Source organism: Centruroides sculpturatus, unplaced genomic scaffold (genome assembly GCF_000671375.1).
Source record: "Centruroides sculpturatus isolate CEXI.00-Female unplaced genomic scaffold, Cexi_2.0 scaffold793, whole genome shotgun sequence".
Lineage (NCBI taxonomy): Eukaryota > Metazoa > Arthropoda > Arachnida > Scorpiones > Buthidae > Centruroides > Centruroides sculpturatus.
Genome location: NW_019385190.1, coordinates 251,002 through 264,178, shown reverse-complemented (window position 1 = coordinate 264,178; position 13,177 = coordinate 251,002). Strand labels below are relative to the sequence as shown.

The 13,177-nt window shown below is 28.8% G+C and overlaps 1 protein-coding gene across 1 annotated transcript in view; it reads left to right on the top strand.

The window, feature by feature from the left end:
* The first annotated feature begins 2,183 nt into the window (after positions 1-2,183).
* Positions 2,184-13,177, top strand: part of LOC111635948 (nuclear cap-binding protein subunit 3-like) — a 28,048-nt gene continuing 17,054 nt past the window's right edge. Inside the window, exons 1-4 of the mRNA XM_023381095.1 lie at positions 2,184-2,256; positions 2,331-2,431; positions 2,519-2,553; positions 7,711-7,839. Coding sequence (XP_023236863.1) covers positions 2,197-2,256; positions 2,331-2,431; positions 2,519-2,553; positions 7,711-7,839 — 325 coding nt within the window. The 5' untranslated portion in view covers positions 2,184-2,196. The remainder of the gene's footprint in view (positions 2,257-2,330; positions 2,432-2,518; positions 2,554-7,710; positions 7,840-13,177) is intronic.

The following is a 13,177-nucleotide window of genomic DNA, read 5'->3' as shown; positions in this document are numbered from 1 at the left end:
AATATTTTTTCAGTTATTGGAATATTTTGTTTAATTTTTACCAAGTTGTTTATAATAATATTGAATATCACTGAAATTGGCTGTAGAGTTAAAAGTTTGTTTTAAAATAGTCAAATGACTAGATATGACAATAATCAAACATCATTACTAAACCCGCTATGTTTAAAGCTATACACCAACCAAAGCTGAATATTATTGGGCTAGAAACGGTTATAATAACATAAGACAATTTGGCATTAGAGTTAGGTGCCATCTCTTGATAAATTTAATAATTATGAATGAAAATATAGTTCACTTCATGCCAGCATTTAGAAATTAAATATAATTCAGTATATCTGAAATTTAACAAATTGCTGTCAATATTGCCGCAACACGGAAGTGTCCTATATTTAATTAAATAATTCTTAAATAATTTTAGAACTACTGGAAGAAAAGAATTGGCCCAAAGCGGGACTTGAACCCACAACTCCCGGACCGAGGGTCTGGGTAGCATAATTGGCAACGCATCTGCACAGTAAGCAGGAGTTGTGGGTTCGAGTCCCGCTTCGGGCCAATTCTTTTCTTCCAGTAGTTCTAAAACTATTTAATTAAATTATACCGTGTTTCCCCGAAAATAAGACCTAGCACAGGTTTTGCTGAATTGCGAAATATAAGACCTCTCCCTGAAAGTAAGACCTAGCGAAGTATTTTTTAGTCGTAACGGTCATCGACAGTTGGTTGAAAGTGGCCATTGGCTTTTTGAAAGTACAGCCACTGATTGGTCAGCAGACAATTACGCCACACGGCATGATTTGCATAAGAGTATGGCTTGGGAATCATAGATTTGCATAACGTTATGGCTGGTGATGGCTAATTGGTTGGCCGGGAATCACGCCACATGGCATTTGCATAGTGCTACGGTTCAGTAAGCACTAATTGGTCATCGAGTCCGATGTTGACGCTATAAAAAGGACACAGTTCGACACACCAGATATACGTCACTCTCGTCTAAGTTCGACTTGGGAATTTTTTTGTTCAATAATAATTCTTCTTCCTGGAAAAATTAAGACATTCCCTGAAAATAAGACCTAGCGCATTTTTCAGAGCAAAAATTAATATAAGACANAGGTAAGTGTACAATGTGCATGTCACTAAAACTCAAAAATGAGTCTTGGTACAATCAAGGGTATGGTAGCCCTCTATCCCCCATCCTTGAAGAAGGTTCCCATTTTTACCTGAAGGGTGTGTTGTTGAAGATATAAAGGCTGGAAGTCTTGCTCTCTAGAAATTTCTAGAACATTTGAGAGCATTCCACAACATTCCAAAATGTTCCGGGATGTTCTGGAACATTTGGGAACATCCCAGATCATTGTGGAGCATTCCAGAACATTCTCGAATGTTGTGGAATGTTCTGGAACATTGTGGATCATTCAAAGCCTTTTTTTGTATAGGTGGGACTACTCATTTGTGGGCTATATAAAGCAAGATCTGTCGTGGGTTCAAACGTCCGTTTCTTATCAGTGACGAAGGGAAGAACCGAAAAAGAAGTGAAAATTCCAAAGTAGTGCAGTGAGTGAATAAAAACAAACAGTGAAGTGTGAGTAGTCAAAGTGATACAGTGACTGAATATATAATAGAAGGGTTAGAAGTACCAAATAATCTAATAATCTCAATATTTATACTTATTTTTTGCCCATGCAATGCCTGGCTTACCTGCTAGTAAAAAATATTTCTAAAAAGGAAAAAATAAAGTTTCAGAAGTGATGGCTGGATAACTCAGATAGTTAAGACACCAGCCTACTACATTTTGGATCTATGTTTCAGTCTAGGTCAGCTCAGAAATATTCAGGAGTGAGTTGACCTGGATATGTCAAATGTCATTCCTCATCACTTTGCTGCCTTTAATTCTGGCATAATCCATGATGAGCATAATTAGAAGTTTGCTTATTGTCTGCAAGGCAGAGAGTCAAAAATAGAAAAACTTTAGAAGTGTTAAAATCTCAACATTGATACAACAGCTTGTTCATAATTTACTTCAAAAGTCAATCTTGATAATATATTAAAAAATTTTTGTGATTTAATATATATGGTTATAAATAAATAATACCTATATTAATTAATAAATTTTTCTGTTTATCAAGAATTTATAAAATAAAATACTGAAATAATATTTTAAACTTTTTGTTATAAATGAGAATATTGAAATTTTTATAGGAAATGAAAAAGTATGAAAATAAATCTAACATTTTTGCATCTGGATTAGATTTGACATCCGAGGTAAGTGTATTTGCAGCCAGATTTGTGAAATACTCCTTTGTCTTTTAAATGGTAACTTTTAAATTTATTGGCAGAAAATTCAAGACAAGTTAGGAGAAAGAGCAGAAAAATTTTATTCAGAAGCAAGACCAGTACAAAATATAACACAAGAAGAAATTGATGCTTTATATAAGAGGTTATCACCACTATTTATAAAATTGTTTAATATTGTTTAATTTTACTACATAATTTTAGTAATTTTTTTTTTGTTTTTTTACAATAGCATGAATATTCCAGTAAATTCTGAAAAAACTTCAGGTAATTTATTATTCGTAATTATTATTATTATTTTTATTATACATATATATATATATAAGGAATATAATAAAAATTTAAATTATATGTTAATACTTCACAAAGTATCTAATGAAATATATCAGGTGTCCACTAAAATTTGTCACAACTTTATTTATTCAAATTTCTAACTGCATATTACATAAATTTTTCTCCTCACTGAGAGCATTAGGTCCAAATCTGTTTTCTTTAGACAATAACAGATCACAGTGATCAACTGCTTGAGATAAGTCCAAAAATCTTTGTTGGTGTGCACTGCAGGATACAGAAAAAGAATTTTTTTCAGTTTCTGAGGTATCCAATGTAAAGTTATCCAGTAAAAGAAAAATATCTGAATAAATTTTGCATAGATAGTGACTGACCTGACATTGAATCAAATTACAGTTTCCTCCAATCATTGAATGTGACAGAGTGAAATATGACTCATTATTCAAGATGAAGGAATAGTTAGTGAATTTTCTGGCAAGGCATTGAAATTTGGTATTTGCTAACCAAATCTGTTCATTGGTCCTTGCAGGAATACATTTTTTTATTACAGTATTTAATGTTCATCTTGTCATGAAGCATTTTGTGGACTAAACTTTTTAAAGGTTAAATTTTGAATGTGCTTATCAAATCAATATTCCATAATTGCCTTCAAAAAACTATTCCAACTGAATAAATTTCATGGTGAAAAATTTGAGCTTTTCTTTTAGCTGAAAGACTTTTCTCATACTTCTTCAAATACAACAAATTGTTCTTTGTTCTCCTTCTATGAAATGAAGAACAGTGAGTGAGTTTCTGAGATAACCATGTCAAGAGTGGAATTTGTACACTTGGGAATGCAGAAAGTCCTTTTTGTATTGAAATTTATGAAGGTTTTATATATAAACAAAAACTGAAACAAAGAATTCAGTAGAGAAATGCACCTTGATATTTCATCAAATTAACTATTTCATTGAACAAACATTTTTGATTATCATTTAATCTTTTAAATTATTGTTTTTGAACATCATTTAATCATGATTTATTCAGTGAAATAAAGTCAATTTTCTGTAATATCAAGGTCTGTTTCTCTATTGAATAAAGAAATTTTTATTTTATAATAATTAAAAATTTAAATGATTATCATCATTTTGAATTTTTCACAAAATTTTTATTTTGGTTAGTTTTAGTCGTAATATAAAATGCATCTAAAAGATTTATCTATTTTGGTTTTTTGAAATGTCAAAATTAACATTAATAATTTTAAATAATTAATCACTCAAACTATTTGTATTTCTAGCATATCACTAATATTATATCATTACTATGGTCAAAATAAAGATGAGGAGAGTTTTGAGTTATTACAGGAAAAGAATGATTTTGAATGTGAGAAAATGTTTTGGAGAAACTATTTAGTTGTGTATACAAATTCCAAAAGTTAACTTTTATATTTGAGCCATTCACAAACCAAATTGATTAACTCCACATATTGAATTTTTAAAAATTTTAGTGCGAAAGTTCTTGATATACTCGTAACTTTTTATATTCATAATAAGTTTTCCTAATAATAAGGATCAATACCACTTAATGACAGAATTTTATTGGCCATCAAAAAAAAATTTATTTATTTCAGAAGCCAATCTAAGTAACTCCATACTGCAGTGTTAATCTGCCAGTGCACACTGCAATTGCAATGTTACCAGTGCTTTGTAGATAACAGTAAACTATTTAATGTTATCTCATCACAAAACATAAGTAAAAAAAATTAGTTAGTTACAGTCCAACTGCTGCAGAAATATACTTGTGGAATATTGAATGATTGTTTTAATTTTGGTGTCAATTGTTTTTAGAAAAGAGAAAACCCGTTATATCAAGATGGATAAAACTAAAAATAATTTTTTTCATTCCTCCTATTAAACACGATTCTTATAAAAATTTAAGAACAAATTGACATGATGGGACTCAAATACAGCTGACAAAAAATAATCATTTATGTTGCTGAATAATCAATTTAAACAAAATTATTATTATTTTGTTTAAATTAACTATTTTGTTACTGTTAACCACTGTAACTGTAACAGAATAGTTATTATTCATTTTTGCAAAAAAAATTTTAATAAAAAATGTGCACTAATGTGAAGACTGAATTCGATGTTATTATCTTTTTCACTTGCCAAATTGATTAACTTCCTCAATCATACCAAAATCGTAATAATAATTATGATTATAATATATGCTATCTTATACATTTTATATGTTGTTAGATAAAAGCTACATCTATAATAATACATTCTACAATGTTTATTTGAATTTATATTTTACAAGGAACATATATTACTTTGTCACTTTTCTCCACATTTTGTTTTATGGAGTCAATCGATTTGGCAAGTGTGTGGCACATTTGTCAAATCAAATCAAGTTTTACAGTTCCATTTCTGATTTAGTATACTGTATTAGCCCAATTATAAATTGACAAATACAAAATCAACTCCTAATTTTGGAAAACTTGCTTTTTGAGTAAAATTATTACTTGAATATAAGTCAACCTTTTATTTTTAATTTTATTTGTATACAAAAAGTTAGCAATTTGCATTAAAAAATTTGAAAAGTCATTGAAGCAGTTTACTTCTTCACTTTCATTGTCGTCATTCCTGTTTCATTCCATCTTGCTCTTCAGTCTCCTTGAACAGTACATGATCCTCTGTTCCATTGAAGTTGTTGATGATATAATATTTCTTAAAATCCTGTATTATTGTCTTTATCAGTAATTTTTCATAATGCTGCTGTAAATCTAATTTTTACAAGAATGTGTGATATTTTTATTACTTCTTCAGCATTAATAAATTTTGAATTACTTTCTTAGTAATTTTTACTAATTGCATTTAAATCATACCTGGTTGATTGGAAAATTGTATTCAAAATGTTTGTGTTTTATAGAAAGAAATATATACATTGGACTCTTATAAGTGACAAATTGTAACTTAACTTGTTTTTGGTTGGTGTCAATAAAAATGAAAGTATCAATTTTACTCTATAATTTTTATATGTCCTAGTGCTGAGCTGCTCAGCATAAAAATAAAAATCATACCAGGGAAAATAGGCTTCCTTGCATATTTCACATGTATTTTGGAAAGTGTACTTGCAGTTTTATGACTTTATGCAGTTAAAAATCAAATTGAAACAGAGACTGGATGTCATTATGGAAAATAACACATGGTAATATTTATTTTTCTGATTACACACTCAAGCACTGCAATCTGCTGAACATCATTATGATTAGTATGTGTTAGTTTATAGCAATTGTCATTTATTGTCAGCTGCCAGTTTATTTTGCCAGAGTGATAAAAAAAAATATTGCCATGTGACAAAATAAGCACTATGTAGCAGAAACCCTAGCTTTTTTGCTTAGATATGGCAGTAAAGTGACAAAATCCAGCATCTAGTATTTTTCAAAAAAAAAAAAATTGTATTAACTTTTACACTTTTGTTTCTTGTTACCTGGGCAAATTGTTAATATTCTAAAGTTAAAATATTTTTTAGCATTTTTCACTAAAATTAATTTGCTTTTTATTTTAAATAGAAAGTAAATCGTAGTTTACAATTATTACATTGTCTTATGTATGATAAAATTAAAATATTTTTTATTTGAAAGAATTGGAAAATTTCATTTTAAAATATAACATATGTAAAATAAATTTAAGCTGTAATTTAACATTTTAATTATAATTAAATGATTTGGAACCTTTTTATTTATTCCAAAAGATGTCTTTACTGGGGAAGTTATCAAACTGAATGATATCTATTGAACACAATAAAAACAACACTAATCAATTATGTACAATTCTTTCAAACAATTTATTTCCTCACAGTTTGCAAACTGCAGCATGACAGATTGTAACTTGTTTGGCATTTAGCATTGCTAAACAAGCAATGTCCTGAATTGTAGCATTAGTTGAACTCTATACAACATGTACCATAGATATTTATCAAATCAAGGAAAACCTTAATTGGACTCAAACATAAGTTGAGGTTCCTTTAAAACTGGAAAAAATATTGGGCCAATGTGATATAAATGCTTTTATAAAATATGAACATGAATATATCATTTATTAGAACTAATGTATTATAATTCAATCCAGTATTTTTTGTAATAAGGTAAACTTATATTAATCTTGATATTTGATATGTCAAAGTTGGACAGATTTTTTTTTATTTATATTTGATTATGTTGTAATAGATATAAGTTAGATGATACTTCCTATTCAAATATAGAAATTATGTCATGCATAATATGCATCTTACTTTGAGGAAAAAAGGTACATAGAACTCGATAAAATATACTAATTTATGTACTTTGGAAATGAGTATCTAGAAAAAGTGAAAAAGCTTCCAGCATTTTTAAGGTCTTTTTCTAGTATCATTTTAGAAGTTCAAATTTGATTAATATTAAATATTTTGAAATTTAATATTTTGTGAATTATAGAATTATTTATTGAAGGCCTAAATTTTATAATTACAGTAGAGTGTCATTTATTCGAATCAATTGGGGACTGAGGTTGTTCAGATAACTTATTTTTCAGATAACCGATTATGTACAAAAAAATATATTAACCTATTCTATGTTGAAATTTTTCTCTGTTGCGTGTCGCTTTGCGTTGAATTTTCGTCTATGTTAAGCCTATTGTAAACTTTTTAAAATAATAATCGTGGCTATTGTATCGTTAAAAATTATTTCTTTATTTTTTAGAAACAAAATAAATATATTGAAAAATATAAAAACAAAAAAATTATACTTTAGAAATTGATCTAGTATCAAACGTTCGATTCAGCATGACACACAGTGCTCAGAAAAACACCACACAAAAGTGTCAGTGCTGCCAGCTAAAACACACACCAACAAAAAAATATTGAATTAGCCAAGATATAGCCAAAGATTGCTGCGCCATAGCACTAGCAAAAATTTAAATTTGCCGACTGGAATGCTTTCGATTAACCGACGTTTCGGATAAACAACACTCTACTGTATTGACTTTCTGGAAGCTTTTTTTTATTGGAAAAATAATAATTTGATACAAAATTTTAAAATAAAATAAAAATTCTTTTTGTTTGAAATATTTATATTTTTGTTTTTTAATTGAATACTTTTTAAACTAATAGATAAACTAAGAGGAATTCGTTTAGATGCTATACATTTCAGAGGAGTGAATGATATGAGTACAGAAGACATATTTGATTATTTTAAAGATTATTCCCCATCATCTATAGAATGGATTAATGATATCTCTTGTAAGTTTTTTAAAATATTTTAGCAAAATAGAATAAGTTTTTAAGATTAATTCTTTAAAAAATTATATAGAATGACACAAAAAATTAGAACACATTACTCATATTTATTGGATAAACGCCATAGCTACTTATTTATTATGATTTTAAAGGAAAATCATACATTTAAAAAAAATTTCATTTTTATACAGGTACACACCGAGAAGGAGCATTATGACTAACAGCAAGAATAACATATTGAAAGCATAAATATAACAATTTAGGCAAATTAATGATTATTATTATATAATTGCATAGTTGATTTAATCTACATACAATTTGTTTTTGGAATGCAGGTAAAAATTTGCAGGGTCCTTAGAGTATAAATTTTCATTAAAAATAAGATGTTTTGTATTTTCTTCATGCAGTATAACTTGTTTTCAAAAATATAAAAAATTAGTATAGTGCTTTAATTATATATATATATATATGCACTTACTTATATATATATATATATATAAGTAAGTAAGTCAAATTTAAAACCTGATGTATTACTTACGTGATAAGTTTTAAATAGTTTATTTTGTAATTTTTTTGAAAAATTGGAGAGTTAATGTTGTATGTGGTTGTAATGACATTTTCGCTGATGCATTCATAAAAGACATTTAACATGCATTTATTTGAAGTAAATATAATTGGAAAATAGTAATAAATTATTTTAAATATCTAAGGTGACTTTGTATTTCAACAGTCCTTACATTAATCATTTTAATTCTCTTAAACATAAACATAAAATAAAATCCTTTTAGATATTGAATTGGATCACTAAGATTGACATTTTTTTCTCCAAAATTTTGTTTCAAATTGATTTCATAATTATAGGCATGGTTTCTTATGACTTTCCTGTATTAGATTCTCAATTCCTAATGGAAATTGATATTATTCAAAATTTCTATTTTAAAATTTGTCTTTATAAATCAAAGATGGTTTCAGGATACCTATTGAGATAAGAGTTTCAAAAACCACATATTGTAAAACTTCAGTTTAAGTTACTAAAAAAAATTATATAATCCAAATAAGGTAAAATTGAAGTTTATTACAATCAAATATAATTGGAATACAGATTACTACTAATTATATTATTATTTGAGTGATAAAATAATATAAATTAGCAAAAGCTTTCAATATTGTTCATTTCATACATTGTAACTTTTATTCTGTATAAGAAATATAACATTAGCAAGCTTAGAACAGTTATTTCAAGACTACAAGTTTAGTAATATTTGACAATTTCAGAATTTTAAGTTATATAACAGTTTGACTTATCTGTTTCCTTTCTACTAGTTTTATTTCCAAAATTAAATAATAGGACTTCATTTTGGATTAGCATTGCAATATCACTTAATATATAATATTTTTTCAGTTATTGGAATATTTTGTTTAATTTTTACCAAGTTGTTTATAATAATATTGAATATCACTGAAATTGGCTGTAGAGTTAAAAGTTTGTTTTAAAATAGTCAAATGACTAGATATGACAATAATCAAACATCATTACTAAACCCGCTATGTTTAAAGCTATACACCAACCAAAGCTGAATATTATTGGGCTAGAAACGGTTATAATAACATAAGACAATTTGGCATTAGAGTTAGGTGCCATCTCTTGATAAATTTAATAATTATGAATGAAAATATAGTTCACTTCATGCCAGCATTTAGAAATTAAATATAATTCAGTATATCTGAAATTTAACAAATTGCTGTCAATATTGCCGCAACACGGAAGTGTCCTATATTTAATTAAATAATTCTTAAATAATTTTAGAACTACTGGAAGAAAAGAATTGGCCCAAAGCGGGACTTGAACCCACAACTCCCGGACCGAGGGTCTGGGTAGCATAATTGGCAACGCATCTGCACAGTAAGCAGGAGTTGTGGGTTCGAGTCCCGCTTCGGGCCAATTCTTTTCTTCCAGTAGTTCTAAAACTATTTAATTAAATTATACCGTGTTTCCCCGAAAATAAGACCTAGCACAGGTTTTGCTGAATTGCGAAATATAAGACCTCTCCCTGAAAGTAAGACCTAGCGAAGTATTTTTTAGTCGTAACGGTCATCGACAGTTGGTTGAAAGTGGCCATTGGCTTTTTGAAAGTACAGCCACTGATTGGTCAGCAGACAATTACGCCACACGGCATGATTTGCATAAGAGTATGGCTTGGGAATCATAGATTTGCATAACGTTATGGCTGGTGATGGCAAATTGGTTGGCCGGGAATCACGCCACATGGCATTTGCATAGTGCTACGGTTCAGTAAGCACTAATTGGTCATCGAGTCCGATGTTGACGCTATAAAAAGGACACAGTTCGACACACCAGATATACGTCACTCTCGTCTAAGTTCGACTTGGGAATTTTTTTGTTCAATAATAATTCTTCTTCCTGGAAAAATTAAGACATTCCCTGAAAATAAGACCTAGCGCATTTTTCAGAGCAAAAATTAATATAAGACAGTGTCTTATTTTAGGAGAAACACGGTAATTATTAAATTTATCAAGAGATGGCACCTAATGCCTAACTCTAATACCAAATTGTCTTTTAATTTAGTATAGCCATTTTTAGCTTGATAATATTTGGCTTTGGTTGGTGTGTGTGTGTATGTATGTATGTATGTATATATATATACACACACACACACCAACCAAAGCCTTATGTACATATTTCAGGTCAAAAGGTGTTTTTGTGTATATATATATATATATACACACATATATATACAAAAATACCTTTTGACCTGAAATATGTACATACATTCAGATACTTACACACAGATAATTATAAATGTAGTTTATCATACTGCATAAGTAAGAATAAACTTGTATTGAAAAAATTTATATTTTTATAATAATAATAATAATAATACACTATATATATGTTATATGATAATAATATACTATATATATGTCTGGTGCACAGTGGGAAATCTACTATTGATCTTACAATATGTTCTGAATTTTTACTGGATTGTTGTCTGGAAGTTTCTACTACAACCTTTGATGCATCTGACCACTTTCCAACTGTAACTGCAAAAGAAATCAACCAGTTTGCCTAAAAAATGTCAAAGAATAATCTACTCTATTTCAGATTATCTAGCTGAAATCAAAGGTCGATTTACCTATATCCCAGAAATAACTAATTCCAATAGTGAGGAAATCTATAAACTTATAGTTCACATAATGAATAACTATATACAAATTAAAAATGACAAAGATAATATTCATAATAGATTCAAAAAACCCTGGTATGACTTTAACTGTTATAATACGAAAAAAGTAAAATAAACCAATTTAAAACTATTTAGAAAAAACTCAAATGATGTAAATTTTATTAAGTACAGAAAAGCTAAACGGACCTATAATAATCTTCTCAAAGCCAAAAAAGAAAAATTATTTCAGAAATCTCGAATCATCTTTAATCAACAATAGCAAGAATAGCAAACTGTTTTGAACTACCATACGAAAATTCCATTTTAACATAAATCCAGGTGAAAATCCCTCAATAATAAACTATGATATATGGAGAAATTTTTATCAGAGATTTCCAGATATTCAACCAATTCCATCTCTAATGGCTAACACCAATTCCTACAATGAATATTTAGACTTTAAATTCACAATTAACGAATTAGAAGATACCATTATCAAAACTAGAAGTAACTCAACTCCAGGTAGAGACTACATTGCAATTAAATTCCTGAAGATGCTTCTGTACCAAGCAAGAATAAAACTACTAAATTTATTTAATCCAATGTATAAAGCTATCCTATATCCAGACTCCTGTAACACCGTTATACTCAATGATATATAAAAAGGGTGATCATCTCTCTCCAAATAACTATAGACCTATAACTCTGCTCTCAACCCTGAGAAAATGTTTCATCACAATATTAGTTACTAAATTCCAACAATGGACTAAAGCAAGCAATGGACTTAAAACCAAATTCCAATATTCCTTTATTAAAAACAAGGGTACAGAATCAGCAATTTTCCTTTTACTATTGATAATTCAGTTACACCTAACAAAAAAACAGGAAAGTATATGCGTCATAGATATTCAAAAAGCATTCAACTCTGCCTACATTCACCTATTGTGAACAATTTGAAGGCTAAAGGTGCAGGTGTATGTTTTTCATCAATACTAAAACTATTCTCTAAATATAATATAGTTTTATCCTGTTTGATTTTATTTCTTCTTCACTAGACTTATCACATGGCATACTTCAAGGTCATCCTCTTTTCCATACTCCTACAGATGGCATCAAAGTTGGTAATAGAGCTTTTCATTATAATCAATTTGCAGACAACCTGGTAATTATAGCTCCAACCAAAATTGCTTTACAAAGAAATGTTAATCAACTAAACTCATACTCCAAATCGATTCATTTAACGATAAATCCCGCAAAAACAAAGATTCTGCAAATATTCTGCAACAACGGTAAAATTTCAGGAAAAGAATCCGTTATACCTAGATAATACTTCTACAAATGGTAAAAAAAGTGAACTTCCTGGGAGTTTATTATATTTGATTGAAATGCCACATTTAAAGCTCATTTCTCTAATTTATACTAATATTATAAAGAGGTAAAGTTTGTAAGTTTGGATGTAGGAGGTAATCTCCGAAACTATTCATCCGATTTCAAAAATTCCTACGGACCAGGAGTATGACAACCTAAGTTCTGTGAGGATGAACTAAAGCAGATCATCTTCTATATATATATAAATGTAATGTTCGTTTGTTCCTACTGATTCCTTTGAAATTTTGACACAACGTTGCATTTGAATACGCACGTGTTTTTATATAATATACATGTCGAAATTCCTCCCACTGGAGGGAGATGGACAGGATTAAGGCTTACTGTAAAGAACTCTGCTTCTATTTATACTATTTTAGATGCGGCTTTTTGCGATTTTAAATGCGTTTTAATAGGGTATGTCAAGAGAATGTACACTAAGAAGGGATTTTTTGAAAAATTCCCCCCCCCACTGGGGAAGTGTTATACATTTATGATACATTTTGAGCCATAACAACACATGGCGGGGTCTGCTAGTATTAATTATAAAGTGAAACAGGCTATAGACAATTTACTGTATTTATGCTCAACTCTGAAAACTACAAACTTGCATATACATATGAAACTTTACAACTCAATAAACAATCCTATCATCTACTACACAAGTCCAATTTGGGGTCTGGACTATATATACAAATTTGAATGCTTCCATATTTACTTCCTTCGCAAAATACTACATCTAGAAAGATCTGTTCCCAGCTATTGCAATACATCATGAAACCAACTGCATT